Source organism: Bombina bombina, chromosome 3 (assembly GCF_027579735.1).
Source record: "Bombina bombina isolate aBomBom1 chromosome 3, aBomBom1.pri, whole genome shotgun sequence".
NCBI classification, from domain to species: Eukaryota; Metazoa; Chordata; class Amphibia; order Anura; family Bombinatoridae; genus Bombina; species Bombina bombina.
In genome coordinates this window covers 1,178,836,694-1,178,854,378 of record NC_069501.1, presented here as the reverse complement: position 1 = coordinate 1,178,854,378, position 17,685 = coordinate 1,178,836,694, and the positions used below count along the sequence as shown (strand labels likewise).

Here is a 17,685-nt window from a genome sequence, read left to right as displayed (position 1 = left end):
TCTATGCATCCAAAGAAGAAAGCACTCACCGGGTCTTGAAAAATCTTTTAATACAGTTGTTTGTGACATTTCGGGGTTGCCCCCGTCCTCAGACAATACTTACAGTGCTAAAAAAAACTTACCCCATATATGCGAACCCAACTCCCATAGGTGTGACTGACGGCGGCGTTCCGGAAGTCCAGCATGCGCATGGCTTGTGCCAACATCATACGTTGCCATGGCAACCAGACACCGTGTGGCAGTATTGTGCTCTGGATAAAAACATAGTTAAAAACAATAATAATAGCAATTGCAGGCATCTAAGAGGTATTCTTACAATATCTCTTAAATACCTCTTAGATGCCTGCAATTGCTATTGTTATTGTTTTTAACTCTGTTTTTATCCAGAGCACAATACTGCTGCACGGTGTCCGGTTGCCATGGCAACGTATGACGTAGGCGCATACCATGCGCATGCTGGACTTCCGTGGGAGATGTGGGAGATGGGTTCGCATATATGGGGTAAGTTTTGTTAGCACTGTAAGTATTGTCTGAGGACGGGGGCAACCCCGAAACATCACAAACAACTGTATTAAAAGGTTTTTCAAGACCCGGTGAGTGCTTTCTTCTTTGGATGCGTACATGTAATTTGAATTGCACCCAGGGCATGTTATTGAAAACAAAGGAACTGTGAGTGCTATACCGCTATTGGATGAATATAAATATATATATATATATATATATATATATAAATTTTTTATTGTATCCTCTTTATGTCCCGTGAAGACTGTAGTTGGGTATATATCAGAACATGTTAAAAATAACAATGTATTTTTTATAAAATGATGCAATAAATGTTATGAAGTTATAGGGCAGAAATAATTAGAAAATCTGATAATGGTTGACTCGGATATAAAAATAAATTTACAGGTTTTTGTTCCTGTAAAATGTATTTTGTTGCCTTGTTCTACAGATCTAAATGTCTTTTTCTGATGTCCAGTAAATAGTACATTGCTAAGCAACTAAGAGCAGGCATGCAAGGGAATTAATATGCCCAATTATATGATTGACTAATGTTATAATAAACTATGACGCCAATTAAAACTAAATTTCTCTCAATGATGAAAATCTTCTGAACATCTGCTGTCATTTCATCAAGGAAAGTTTATTTGATAGTTTTTGGCCTTTTAGATTGATTCGATATTGCACAAAATGAAATAAATGTATTGAGGTATAAAATTCTACTTTGAATATGCCTAGTTTGGCGTAAACGGTCATACAGATTTTATATTGTAAAAGTAACATGGGCTTTAAGTGAGTTTATCACCTGGGGTGAAAATGTCCCTTTAAAATTAAAGAAACAGTAAATGTAAAATGTTTTTCTTTTTCACATAAAAGATAACATTAAAGGGACAGTCTAGTCAAAATTAAACTGTCATGATTCCGATAGGGCATGCAATTTTATACAACTTTCCAATTTATTTTTATCATAAAATTTTCTTTGTACTCTTGGTATTCTTTGTTGAAAGCTAAATATGCTAATTTCTAAACCCTTGAAGGCGCCTCTTATATCAGGGCATTTTGACAGTTTTCACAGCTAGAGGGCGTTAGTTTATGTGTGCCATATAGATAACATTGTGCTCATGCATGTGGAGTTACCTAGTAGTCAACACTGATAGACTGCCCCTTTAAGATATATTACTTACTTGTGTTTATGTAAGTGTTTGCCCATGTGCACATAGTGTCGCTGACTTCCCCAACCTTGTTTTTTGAGAAGGTGGGCAGTACAACCAGTCAGAAGTTTCATAGATTTTAATGTAAACTTGGCATGAGAGTCTGGTCAATCTGTATAACAAGCAGCACTTTTAAAGCCATCCATACATAAAGCTGCTGGAGTAAGCACTACATAAATTCTAGGAAACTGGTAAGGATCCTGATTGGCTCACAAGTAGGGATAGTAAGATGTTAGCGCACCCTAGGCTTTCGCTCAAGTGCTGATATTTTACTTTCCACTTGTAATATGAGAGTAAAAATAGAAGCGATATGGATTGCGCTCTATAGCCCTAACATTTTTACACACCACTTGTAATCAAGGCCTAAACCTGCATCAGGGCAGGTCACCAGTAACCCCAGTGGTACACGTAGCACAGGTTGAGAAACAATAGACTATATAATATTTGCAAAGCTCAGACTTCCACTGCTTATGACCCAACAGATTTTGTAACACCATGTGCAAAAGCTTAATGTGAGCAAAAATAGTAATTGCTTTAACAAAAAAAAAATCTGTGTTCTTTCTACAAAGTATTAATGTAAAACTACTAGACTGTTTTATATATGGTGGTTATGGCCAAATAAAACCTATAATGAACAAGTGATTTTTTTCATAAAGAGTGCACTGAAGCACACATTTACATTTTAGTAAAAGGGAAAAATAAATTGGCTCAAGTATGCCAACATGTGAGCGCAATTATAAAATAATAAATATATTTGACAAATTTTGCATCGTAATTTGCAGAAGTACTTTTTTCAGTATCAGTAGTTGTTTTATAGAACAAACTTTAAATCAAGGAGGTAAACATTAATGTAATGAAAAGGAATTCAAGATATGCACACGGTTTATCCTGCAAATTCATAACACTTTGTGTGGCAATACAGATAGACTTGTTCTTATCTAAAACCAAGAACTATATATATTAAAAGTCCTTGTGATACAAGAGTACAACTATCACACAAATGTAACTATGTTTACTATGTTTTTGCAAAACTGCTCTTATTACAGATTGGTTAAAAAAAGTATTTATTTATTAGTACATGATGAAAAATGCTCTGTGCACTGTAGTGACGAGGCACAGAGAAAGCTAAATCCTATGTCTGGTCTTGACATGTATCTCTCTCCTAAGGGGATTCTCTATTTTGGAGCTGGACTGTCCTTTTATTTTGGGAAGGACCAGACTGATATAATCCATTAAAAGTAACTCTCTGTAAAAGTCACATTTGGGGCAAAAAGAGACTGCTCCTGGGGTAGTTACTAGATATAGAACAAGCTACTTTTGTTTGTTCTTGGTTGAGCGATTCTCTCTTTTTATCTATGCTCACTTAAAGAGACACTGAATCCAATTTTTTCTTTCTTTCATTATTCAGATAGAGCATGCAATTTTAAGCAACTTTCTGAATTACTCCTATTATCAATTTTTCTTCATCCTCTTGCTATCTTTATTTGAAAAGCAAGAATGTAAGTTTAGGAGCCGGCCCATTTTTGGTTCACAACCTGGGTTGTCCTTGCTGATCGGACAGCACCAATAAACAAGTGCTGTGCAGTGTCCTGAACCAAAAATTGCCTGGCTCCTTAGCTTAGATGCCTTCTTTTTCAAATAGAGAGAACAAGAAAATTTGAAAATAGGAGTAAATTAGAAAGTTGCTTAAAATTGCATGCTCTATCTGAATCATGAAAGAAAAAATTTGAGTTTAATGTCCCTTTAATGATTAGCCGCACTTTCAAGTAAAGGGCAATGTCAACTTTAATTTACAATAAAACTGGTTTCTATTTATTATAGACTTTTGTTGTGATAAATACACTATTCCAATTTTACTAGCACAATTGTAAAGAAAAACAAAACAAAACCAATGCGTGCAATATTTTATAAATATATGTAACACTGGCATTTTCTTCCCAACCGATTTGCATTAAACTGGTCTACATATGATTATGTTGCTTGACCTTTTATGAACCTACCATAATTGCTATGTAGTGCCTGTAATGGTATGGAAGGGGTCCTTCCATGCGTAGCATGTAGAACTGAGTGCGGAGAAAAGACTCAAGATATTGGGGATGTAAACTCATGACTTTTGTGATGTTATCCATACGACCAGATGTGCAATATTCCTCCACCAGCCGTTCAATGCATTTATCCACATCGTTTGCTTGACCAAACTGTTGGGGGAGGGAGAATAATAATTATAAACCAGATGATTTATTTGTTTAAACATCCATTAACATAATAATTTACATTTAATAACAATCCAGAACATTTAATGAATTCCAAGAATATCTTGTTAAACCTGTCATTCCTAGAAATGGCTGCACAATATATTACTAAACATCTTTTGAGCAGCAAAGACCGAGGGCAAAATGTGTCCCAACTGAATAACAAAAATGTAAAAAAATGTGCACTTTTGCTACTTATATATACTGTGAAACTGTGAATCGATAAGGATAAAATTTGGTTTGATTTAAATACAAAGTAAATGCTGAGAATATATTTATAGATAACCTAAATAATGCATTGATTTCCATATAACACATATGAACTTGTTTTATTTTAAATGATTCCTAGTATGTTCAAGATCCTTGTGAAACAGAAGTTTAAAGGGACATAATACTCATATCCTAAATCACTAGAAAGTGATGCAGAATAACTGTAAAAAGCTGACAGGAAAATATCACCTGAGAATCTCTATGTAAAAAAGGAAGATATTTTACCTCACAATTTCCTCAGCTCACTAGAATAAATGCTGTGTAAAAAATAATCTGTCAATTACTGCCCAACGGCGGAAGAAATGAACAGCAGCCAATCAGCATCTGAAGTGCTGAGGTTATGAACAGTTTCAGTGTGATCTCATGAGATTTCATAGTAAATATCCTTAGACTGAATAGGGAAATAATATGAGTGTGCATGAGGCACTCTGCCTTTCAAGTCCTGGGACAGGCATACTGATTTGCTGCTTAAAGTCCTTTACAATGGGGTGTGAATAGACATTTTGGGATAAAATAGAGATGTTCAGGTGATATTTTCTAGTCAGCTTTTTACAGCTATGCTGCATCACTTTCAAGTGTTTCAACATTTGGATATTATGTCCCTTTAAGCACACAAATATTTTTGCCTGAAAAAAAAAATGCAACCAAAAGGTAGTTTAAATTTAAACCAACTCACTTGAGACAAAGGGGCCTATTTACTATGGTGCGAGCGGACATGATCGGATATAGCGGATCATGTCCGCTGCACATTGATAAATGCCGACAGCATACGCTGTCGGCATTTGTCATTGCACCAGCAGTTCTTGTGAACTGCTAGAGCAATGCTGCCTCCTGCAGATTCGCAGCCAATCGGATGCTAGCAGGGGGTGTCAATCAACCCGATCGTATTCGATCGGGTTGATTTCTGTTCGCCGCTTCAGAGCAGGCGGACAGGTTATGGAGCATCAAGTTCCATACAGAGCTTGACAAATATGCCCCAAAGACAAAATGGAGCAGTCTGAGGATATTTACAGTATATAAACCTTTTATTCGGATCATACTACACAATGAAGCAAACAGACAAATTCGGTATGCAGCTACGAAGTGCTAACACATTTTGTGTAACTTTATCAAATGTGTCAAAACAAACACAGTAGTATTGTATTTTCTTCTGTTGCTCATTGGCAGGTAGGATTTTCTGACTAGTGAGTATTGCTTATGGGTACTTCCTCCTAATGATAAATGCCAAAAAAAAACATTAATAGGCAGTTTAAATCAATGGTGATCATTTGTACGTAATACACCACTGATGCTACTGCTTTCATTTCAGTTTAAATTTAAAGGGACAGTATACACTCATTTTCATATAACTGCATGTAATAGACACTACTATAAAAAATAAGATGCACAGATACTGATATAAAATTCCAGTATAAAACTGTTTAAAAACGTACTTAGAAGCTAACAGTTTAGCTCTGTTGAAAAGGCAGTTGGAAAGCCGACTGCAAGTGGGAAATATCAGACACTCCCCCCTCCCCCTTCTTTTGCATATGAAAAGACCCTTTACACAAACAGGAGCAAGCTGGAGAAGGTAGCTGACGGTATTCAAATAAAACTTTGAGGTTTGGTTAGGAGTCTGAAAATCAGAGAAATGATATTTAAAAATAAGCAAAATTGTACATTTTTAAAAAAAACAACTTTATGGGCTTTATAAATACAGGGAGTGCAGAATTATTAGGCAAGTTGTATTTTTGAGGATTAATTTTATTATTGAACAACAACCATGTTCTCAATGAACCCAAAAAACTCATTAATATCAAAGCTGAATAGTTTTGGAAGTAGTTTTTAGTTTGTTTTTAGTTATAGCTATTTTAGGGGGATATCTGTGTGTGCAGGTGACTATTACTGTGCATAATTATTAGGCAACTTAACAAAATACAAATATATACCCATTTAAATTATTTATTTTTACCAGTGAAACCAATATAACATCTCAACATTCACAAATATACATTTCTGACATTCAAAAACATAAAACAAAAAAATCAGTGACCAATATAGCCACCTTTCTTTGCAAGGACACTCAAAAGCCTGCCATCCATGGATTCTGTCAGTGTTTTGATCTGTTCACCATCAACATTGCGTGCAGCAGCAACCACAGCCTCCCAGACACTGTTCAGAGAGGTGTACTGTTTTCCCTCCTTGTAAATCTCACATTTGATGATGGACCACAGGTTCTCAATGGGGTTCAGATCAGGTGAACAAGGAGGCCATGTCATTAGATTTTCTTCTTTTATACCCTTTCTTGCCAGCCACGCTGTGGAGTACTTGGACGCGTGTGATGGAGCATTGTCCTGCATGAAAATCATGTTTTTCTTGAAGGATGCAGACTTCTTCCTGTACCACTGCTTGAAGAAGGTGTCTTCCAAAAACTGGCAGTAGGACTGGGAGTTGAGCTTGACTCCATCCTCAACCCGAAAAGGCCCCACAAGCTCATCTTTGATGATACCAGCCCAAACCAGTACTCCACCTCCACCTTGCTGGTGTCTGAGTCGGACTGGAGCTCTCTGCCCTTTACCAATCCAGCCACGGGCCCATCCATCTGGCCCATCAAGACTCACTCTCATTTCATCAGTCCATAAAACCTTAGAAAAATCAGTCTTGAGATATTTCTTGGCCCAGTCTTGACGTTTCAGCTTGTGTGTCTTGTTCAGTGGTGGTCGTCTTTCAGCCTTTCTTACCTTGGCCATGTCTCTGAGTATTGCACACCTTGTGCTTTTGGGCACTCCAGTGATGTTGCAGCTCTGAAATATGGCCAAACTGGTGGCAAGTGGCATCTTGGCAGCTGCACGCTTGACTTTTCTCAATTCATGGGCAGTTATTTTGCGACCCTGTTGACTATTTTGAATGAAACGCTTGATTGTTCGATGATCACGCTTCAGAAGCTTTGCAATTTTAAGAGTGCTGCATCCCTCTGCAAGATATCTCACTATTTTTGACTTTTCTGAGCCTGTCAAGTCCTTCTTTTGACCCATTTTGCCAAAGGAAAGGAAGTTGCCTAATAATTATGCACACCTGATATAGGGTGTTGATGTCATTAGACCACACCCCTTCTCATTACAGAGATGCACATCACCTAATATGCTTAATTGGTAGTAGGCTTTCGAGCCTATACAGCTTGGAGTAAGACAACATGCATAAAGAGGATGATTTCATATTTATATGGAAAAATAGAATTTCAACCTGTTTAAAGTCTGTGCTTTCACATGGTTAATAGAATGTTATGTAGAACAATGTCACTTAAATCATAGGAGCTGCAAAGCATGACGAATTACAAGAGCCAGAAAGTCATAGATTCTAGAATTTTACCCTGGCCTGGTTTAATGTATTAAAAGGGATAGGACAGTCCAAACTAAACTTGCATGATTCCAATAGAGCATGTATTTTAAGACACTTTTAAATTCACTTCTATTTTGAAATGTGCTTTGTTCTCTTGGTATCCCTTGTTGAAAAAGAAGATGCACATATCCTACACTAGTGGGAAGCTGCTGCTAATTGATGCCACATTTGTCTCTTGTGATTGGCTAACTAGATGTGTTCAGCTAGCTGCCAGTAGCGCAATGCTGTTCCTTCAGCAAAGGATAACATGAGAACAAAGCAAATTTGATAATAGAAATAGATTGGAAAGTTGTTTAAAATTGTATTTTCTATCCAAATCATGAAAGAACATGTTGGGGTTTCCTGTCCCTTTAAGCCAGGAAATAAATCTAATATACCATAATTAGCTCATTCAATGGCATTCAGTTAAACATTTGTTTAGAGAAGGCAGCAAAAACCAAATCTGTAACTGCAAGTATTCAAAAGTTTTGACTTCCTGACCTCTGTCAGAAAGATTTTCATTTCTACCGAGTCTATTAGTGTTCCTAGGAAGGGAACCCTTGTGAGCGGGGACAGAGAACTTTTTTCGACGTTCACCTTCCACCCGTGAGACCTTAGAAAGGCCAGAATAATGTCCGCATGAGCCTTGGCTCTGTGAAAAGACAACGCCTGTATTAAGATGTCGTCTACGTAAGGTGCTACTGTAATGCCCCGCGGTCTTAGTACCGCTAGAAGGGACCCTAGAACATTTGTGAAAATTCTGGGAGCGGTGGCCAACCCGAAAGGAAGGGCCACGAACTGGTAATGCATGTCCAGAAAGGCGAACCTTAGGAACTGATGATGATCTTTGTGGATATGAATATGTAGGTACGCATCCTTTAGATCCACGGTAGTCATATATTGACCTTCCTGGATCATTGGCAAGATTGTCCGAATGGTTTCCATTTTGAAAGATGGAACTCTGAGGAATTTGTTTAGAATTTTTAGATCCAGGATTGGCCTGAAAGTTCCTTCCTTTTTGGGAACTACAAACAGGTTTGAGTAAAATCCCAGTCCTTGTTCTGCAATTGGAACTGGGTGTATCACTCCCATCTTTAGAAGATCTTCTACACAGCGTAAGAACGCCTGTTTCTTTGTCTGGTCTAAAGACAAACGAGAAACGTGGAACCTTCCCCTTGGGGGAGAGTCCTTGAATTCTAGAAGATACCCCTGAGCAACAATTTCTAATGCCCAGAGATCTGGAAAATCTCTTGCCCAAGCCTGAGCAAAGAGAGAAAGTCTGCCCCCTACTAGATCTGGTCCCGGATCGGGGGCCTTGATTTTGGCCTTAAACGGTCTATCCTGCGGGAGGGCATGGCCCTTCCCCCTAGTGATATCCGCAATAATTTCTTTCAACTCAGGACCAAAAAGGGTCTTTCCCTTGAAAGGAATGTTTAGTAACTTTGTTTTGGACAACACGTCAGCCGGCCACGATTTGAGCCAAAGCGCTCTTCGCGCCATAATGGCAAAACCAGAATTTTTCGCCGCTAACTTAGCTAATTGGAAAGCGGCATCAGTGATAAAAGAATTAGCCAGCTTTAGAGCATGAATTCTATCCATGACTTCGTCATATGAAATCTCCCTCTGGAGCGACTCCTCCAGCGCCTCAAACCAAAAAGCCGCTGCAGTAGTTACAGGAATAATGCAGGCAATTGGCTGAAGAAGGAAACCTTGCTGAACAAACATTTTCTTCAGCAAACCTTCCAATTTTTTATCCATAGGGTCTTTAAAAGCACAACTGTCTTCTATTGGTATAGTTGTACGCTTAGCAAGTGTTGAAACTGCTCCCTCTACCTTAGGGACCGCCTTCCACGCGTCCCGCCTGGGGTCATTTATGGGGAACATTTTCTTAAAGATAGGGGGGAGGACAAAAGGTACACCTGGTCTCTCCCACTCCCTAGTCACAATATCCGCCACCCTTTTCGGGATCGGAAACGCATCAGTGTATACAGGGACCTCTAAAAACCTGTCCATTTTACACAATTTTTCTGGGACCACCATGGGGGTCACAATCATCCAACTTAGCTAAAATATCCTTAAGCAGGACGAGGAGGTGTTCCAGCTTAAATTTAAACGCTAAGGAATCTGACTCTGCCCGCTGAGAAACTTTTCCTGTGTCAGAAATTTGTCCCTCGGACAGACCCTCCCTCACTGCCACTTCAGAGTGTTGTGAGGGTACAACAGATAAATCATCCAAAGCTTCTGATTGCTCATCCTCTGTTCTTAAAACTGAGCTATCACGCTTCTTTGGAAAAACTGGCAGTTTGGATAGAAATGCCGCAAGGGAATTATCCATGACTGCTGCTAATTGCTGTAAAGTAATAGGGCACAAAGCGCTAGAGGTACTATGCAACACTTGCGCGGGTGTAACTGGTGTCGACACATGGGGAGAGGAAGGAGGACTATCCTCATTACCTTCCGTCAAAGAATCATCTTGGGCTACATTTTTAAGTGTCACTGCATGGTCATTAAAATGTTTAGATACCTTAGCACACTTTAAACACAAATGCAATGGGGGTACCGCCATGGCTTTTAAACACATAGAACAGGGTCTATCTGTAGGCTCAGACATGTTAGACAGACTTAGATAGCAATCAAATACAAAAAAATAAACTTTTTGAAAAAACTGTACTGTGCCTTTAAATAATAAAAAGCGCACACTTTTTTACCAAATCTCAAAAAAACATCCAATCTTTATGAAATTTTCACCATATGATACCAATGCTTTGAAATGATTGCACACCAAGTTTCAAGACAATTAACCCCTTATTGCCCAAACCGGAGCAGATTGAAGCAGGCCACCGGTTTAACACACTACAGCACTACGCCACAGTCTCTGCTGTGGCCCTACCTTCCTTTGGGATTAGTTTTGGAATGAAAATAAGCCTCCCTGTAGTCCTCCTGCAATCTCTGGACTCTACATGTGAAGCTGCATGAAGCCGTCTTACAAAAGAACTGCGCAACTGAGGCGCGAAAATGAGGCCCCCTCCCTCTTCACTCCGGAGTTGTGGGGCCTTCCTAAGCCAAATTAGGTGTCTAAAATTATGCCAGGCGTATAAAACCCCAAAAAAGTGTTCCAAACATAATAAACACTTGTGCAAATAACAGATTATAGTAATAAATAATCGATTTTCCCCATAACAGTGTCCACCAGTGATTTAAGCCCTTTAACCAAGCCATCCTTCTATACTGAGTCTCAGAATATGGCTTACCTTCCCACATGGGGATTTCTGTCAGTCTTCTAGCATTACCAAGTCTTGTTAGAAAAAAAGTGACTGAGCATACCTTAAGTAGTTAAGCCTGCAAACTGTTCTCCCCCAACTGAAGTTCTCCGGTACTCAACAGTCCTGTGTGGGAACAGCAATGGATTTTAGTTACAACATGCTAAAATCTTTTTCCTCTCAGCAGAAATCTTCATCACTTTCTGCCTCAGAGTAAATAGTACAAACCGGCACTATTTTAAAATATCAAACTCTTGATTGAAGAAATAAAAACTACAAATCTAACACCACATTCACTTTACCCTCCTGTGGAGATGCTACTTGTTAGAGCGGCAAAGAGAATGACTGGGGGGCGGAGCCTGAGGGGAGCTATATGGACAGCTCTGCTGTGTGCTCTCTTTGCCACTTCCTGTAGGGATTGAGAATATCCCACAAGTAAGGATGAATCCGTGGACTGGATACATCATGTAAGAGAAACATATATTTAGAACTTTACATATAAAGTGCCAAACCATAGCTGAGAGTGTCATAAATATAAGAAGACATACTTACCAAAAGACACTCATCTACATATAGCAGATAGCCAAACCACTACTGAAAAGAGAATCAGCAGAGGTAATGGTATATAAGAGTATATCGTCGATCTGAAAAGGGAGGTAGGAGATTAATCTCTACGACCGAAAACAGAGAAACTATTAAATAGATCCCCGATAGGATGACCATAGCATTCAATAGGTAACACTCCCTTCACATCCCTCTGTCATTCACTGCACTCTGAGAGGAAACCGGGCTTCAGCATGCTGCGAAGCGCATATCAACGTAGACATCTAGCACAAACTTACTTCACCACCTCCATAGGAGGCAAAGTTTGTAAAACTGAATTGTGGGTGTGGTGGGGGGTGTATTTATAGACATTTTGAGGTTTAGGAAACTTTGCCCCTCCTGGTAGGAATGTATATCCCATACGTCACTAGCTCATGGACTCTTGCCAATTACATGAAAGAAATTGTATTTTGTGATTCAGACAGCGCAGACCATTTAAAAATAAAAAGTTTCCAATTTACTTCTTTTATCAAATTTGCTTTGTTCCCATGATATTCTATGTTGAAGAGATAGATACCTAGGTAGGCATCTGGATCACTACATGGCAGGAAATAGTGCTGCCATCTAGTGTTCTTCAAATGGACAGCATTCTTGCAAAATTGCTGCTCCAGAAATGAGCCGTCTCCTAAGCTTATATCCTTGCTTTTCAAAAAAAGATACCAAGAGAACAAAGAAAATTTGATAATAGAAGTCTATTAGAAAGATGTTTAAAATCACACGCTCTATCTGAATCATGAAGCAAAAATTGTGGGTTTCACATCCCTTTAATTAAATGATAATGCACCACAAATCACAGCTATCTATTGTACTTCTGCACATATATTGATGACTAATTTAAATATACTGTATTTTTTATTTAAGCTAGTCATTCATTTGCAGGAAGACAATGCAGAATTTACTAGGATGTCACAATAACGTATAAACCCTGTTTTCCTAATATAAAACAAAGTTTCAGCATACTGGCTTTCCAAGAAATTTTACTGTAATACTTGCGTTCTTTTTACTGTCCCCAGAGACACCTTGCAGACTTTAGAAAACTTTCCTTCAACATTCTGCACAGGTATTGCTTGATCAGTGTAGGAGGTTATATTTTGTCTGTTTTTAAACATATTGCAGTGTAATTTCAATACAATGTATTGCCCCTTTAATGTTTTTTTTTTGTGCAGAGCTAATATCTGTCTGAGGATGAACTGCAGTGTCCATAGAAGCAGATGAATCGTACAACCTCAATAACTGCTGACGCACACAGGAAGTAATAAAAACAATGCCACTACAGTGCTAGTTAGAAGAAAGGTTACTTTAAAATTCCCAAATCCTGTTGCTCACCAAAACTAGGTTTAACCGTATTTAAAATGGCGCTAAATATTTACAAACTTTTTTTGTCCACTCCCATATCTATAATATATCTGAAAGGTCTTGTTGCAAATATACTGCTACTTAATCTTCAGGAAATAGAGAATGTAAAGGGCTATTTACAGAGATAAATCTGACTAAACAAATACCAACCATACAACTGTGTTCACATATAATACTGAATAGCCATACTAATCAATAGCTTGTCAACTCCTTGCTACTTCTATTATTTTTTGCTAATAAAATACCTATATATATATATATATATATATATATATATATATAAAAAATGTATTTGTGTGTAACTATGTATGTATGTATGTATGTATATATATATATATATATATATACACACACACACACACACATATACACACACACATACACACATATACATACATATACACACACATATACACACATATACATACATATACACACACATACATATACACACACACATACACATACATATACACACACATACATATACACACACATACATATACGCACACATACACACACACACACACACACATACATACATATACACACATACATATACACACACATACATACATATACACACACACATATACATACATACATATACACACATACATATACATACATATACACACACATACATATACACACACACACACACATACATATACACACACATACATATACACACACACACACATACATATACACACACATACATATACACACACATACATATACGCACACATACATATACGCACACATACACACACACATACATACATATACACACATACATATACACACACATACATATACGCACACATACATATACGCACACATACACACACACATACATACATATACACACATACATATACACACACATACATACATATACACACACATACACACACACATACATACATATACACACATACATATACACACACATACATATACACACACATACATATACGCACACATACACACACACATACATACATATACACACATACATATACACACACATACATACATATACACACATACATATACACACACATACATACATATACACACACACATATACATACATACATATACACACACTGTATATGGGCTTTCTTCTAAATTTAACAAAGATCGGACTAGTAACTTTTTTCACCTGACTGGTAAAATATAGTGGAAATTTTCCAGCTTGATAGAAGAACAAATATATTGTGTGTGTACATAAAGTGGAAAACAATACATACACAGAAAAAAATAATAAAAAAAGACTAACATATTTGCAAATAAAATCCTTGTTTCCTCGTTTTACAAAGACTATTTATAGCACAGTTACATATTCCATCGCACAGTGGATCTGCAAGCACAGCAACCTCTTGGTTTTACAAGACAAACTCAGTGACCCTGTGCATGCAGTAGCTGGTGAACATAAAAGATAGATAGATAGGGAGCTCATCAAATGCTTGCTCATATAGATGGGGACAAATCTAAATTACACTGGCAAACAAAGGTATAGCCATTTGTCAACTGTATTTGTGTATGTGGCTAATAAAAAAAGAGCACCAATATGTATATACGTCCATAATAACTGCTTTATGTTATCCTATTGTTAATTCTCTTTTTATAAATGTTGTTTTTGTTTAGAAATGTATAACTGCGAGGCTAATAGTGAGATGTATTTGTGTAAAGGCTGATAATTGGGTTTTAAAACACTGGAAAGCATTAACAACAACAATATTGCATGATATAAAATCTTTTAAAATATAGATGTGCTTAATTTTAAAAGATGCACAAATTATTAAATTGTAAGTCTGACTATATACTAAGTGTGATAGGAATATTGATTTACTATATAGCATTATCACTTTATGAAGCTGAGAAAAATGCACAGAAATTAAAAGGCACACAGCCCTCAAATAAATAGATTACAAGTGAGTGGCAATGGTTATTTTACCTGCTCTCATCCAAGGTAATCCTGAAAACCTGACCTGTTGGGGAGGCCTAAGGACAGGTTTGAAAACCAATGAACTAAAGGTTATTCATCCTAAAATATATATTCGTTTAAATTAATTATATAGCATGAGGCTGCATATTCATGGCTGTAATGTATAATTTGTTTGGCATTCGATTTAACAAATACTATTCAGAAGTTCATATGGTAGGAATTTTAGTAAATTGATACATAATAGATACAAATATATAAATTTGAATGTTTCTATTTTGAATATTGCACCATTTGAATAGTACATACATTTTTTTAAACTGATTTTTATTGAGGAAAAAGTAAATGCATATTACAGGACATATTGAGAGTAACAAAACAAATATTCAAGGCATATCTGAGTAGGTTTGTACATTTGTGTTAACAGTCCTCAATTTTTAAAAAACATGAGCATTATGTTTCAGAAAGAAGCCTGACATATGCATTTAAGGAATACATCAAGGAGCAATATAAACAAGAAAAAGAAAAACAAGGATACACGTATAGTCAAAAAGCATGGTAGGCAGTAGCCAAAAAGTCACAAAACAAGTTTTCTTATGTATGAGTGGTATGATGAGATATGCAAGTATGAAGTATTGGATTTAAGATTTTAAACTCAACTTGTAGATAATGCTAATCAGTCTTGCTGAGCTAGGTAGGGAAAATAAAGTCAACACTATGTTGTAATGTAAGCATTACTATGAAGAGAGTAATTAGGGTTGCGGTATAGACGAGATAAACCGCAGTTAGCCCTCCTAATCTAGGAGGTTTATTATGTGGGGAAAAAGGGGGGGGGGAGTGTTTATTTAAATGTGATAGGTAGTATATACTAAAAGTCGTGCCTCCATATAAAGACAAGGTAAACTGTTGCATCATGACTCAGAGTAAGCAAGCTTCAACATTACAAAGCGACATATCCATGTAGAAAGTCTCATGAGCATATGAGTTACTAGTGGGTAAATAAAAATGAGCTAATTACATTCTGGACTGATGTTATACCTGGCATAGTGGAGCCTTAAGATCTAAACTCATAGATTTGACATGGTTTATGTAGTTTATTTAAGATATTATGAATAAATAATAGCAGAAGTGCAGGTCCGGCCTGCGCTAGAGGCATGTCAGATACTTTGAAGTAAAGCTACGTGTCACAGTATAGCGATGGCCATAACAGGTTATGAGTTTTGCACATAACGTCACATACTAAAAAATGGAGAATCCAACATATGTATGCGGTATGTTCCTCTCCTATATTTTCAAGACATCTACTGTAACACATCAAACCTAAGTAGTAAACAAATATCCGGTATATTAGTAAAGTTATAAACACATATCAAATATTGAGTGCTAGTATTCTCCAGCTGACTATGGAGTCCCTAATCCGTATATAATCTACATATTATATCTATAAATAAAAAAAGTGGAAAAGGCTCAGACATCTTGGCCGCAGACATCCAAGCTCCTAGGCACATTAAAAAAAAAAAAGTAGTATATGAGTACATAACTGAGAACACCAGGTCAAGCATCGTTTTAGCCGTCTGTGTCTATTACCTATGTAGAAAGAGTAAAGAAATAGATATGTATAACAGACAACCACATATAAAAATTGTTAGACAGTTAGCTGGGTCAAAGAAGATACTACAAAACATATTTTATGCTGGGCTGTAGAGATTTCCTTTAGAGGAAGCACTTGTAACGAATATCTTTCATGGTAAACTTATACATTGGTAAATAAATTTTGCTAGATAACATGTCTTTCACTAAAAATACTTATAAACTCAACAAAATATAACATAGAGCAAAGTAGGTGTACTACACTTTGTATTAGCCTAAACCAGATCTACTTTGATCCTGTATGGGGTCTAGTAGCAACAGTTCTCCTCCGAGATGATGCAGTACAGAACAGTTAGATTGCACAACTGTCCCGAACTCCATAAGCAGATCTGATTGTGTGATCACTCACTGGCCGTATACGTGTCAGCAGCTGTGTCCAGTATATCTTCTCCCATGTTATGTATTCCTCGTCCTTGTATCGCCTGAGTAGGTAGAATACAACTATGGGTTGACTCTGCAAAAATCTTGATCAACTGCGCCTCTAGGAGTCGGAAGGAGGTCTCAATAAAGCCCAAAGCTATTGACTCCCAGTCCTCAACAGCCACCATTTTCCTTTTTAGAGAAATCAATATCGCAGCTAGTATGACTTCTAGGACTGCTCCGATAGCTTAGTTCAGTAGGCTGGGTGCAAATAGTGAGCCGCCATGTGGGTATTATGGGCTGCTAGTCTTGCTATAGCATTCTCTGGCCTTTCAGTGACTACGCCTGCAGTCTGTACCTTTGTGGCTGCGTTATAAGGTTTAAGTTAGAATTAAATGTAATATGCCGATGCGCAGACTTGATTAGCAGGATGCTTTATGAAGGAATCTTGTAGGGGTCTTCAGTAAGGCTGTGAAATTATATATTAGGCTATGATTTTACCCCAAAAGAGAGCATTCAAAATACAATTACAAATATATCTATTAAAAAAAATTAATTTAAATATTACATCAATTTAATCAAATTATTAAAAAAAATTAATCAAATATTACATTTAAAGAAAGCATTAGAAATACTATTACATTAATGTTAGAATGTTGTACAAACAAACAAAATTCGTAACGAATGAACAAATGTGTTACAATTCATTCCATTTTTCAAATGTTGCAAAACATTTGAACATCCTTACAAATGGGTGAGACAGTGACAGGCAGCTAGCTTACAGTAATGCATTGCTTCTAAGCCTACCTAGGTATGCTTTTCAACAATGGATACCAAGAGAGCAAAGCAAATTAGAAAGTTGTTAAAAATTGCATGAAAGTTTAATTTCGACTTTACTGTCCCTGTAATGC

The 17,685-nt window shown here is 37.0% G+C and overlaps 1 protein-coding gene across 2 annotated transcripts in view; it reads right to left on the bottom strand.

Moving 5' to 3' along the window:
• Positions 1 to 17,685, bottom strand: part of SESN3 (sestrin 3) — a 243,646-nt gene that overhangs the window by 79,884 nt on the left and 146,077 nt on the right. For both annotated transcript variants that reach the window (XM_053708601.1, XM_053708602.1), the window contains one exon: positions 3,713 to 3,910. In XM_053708601.1, coding sequence (XP_053564576.1) covers positions 3,713 to 3,910 — 198 coding nt within the window. The remainder of the gene's footprint in view (positions 1 to 3,712; positions 3,911 to 17,685) is intronic.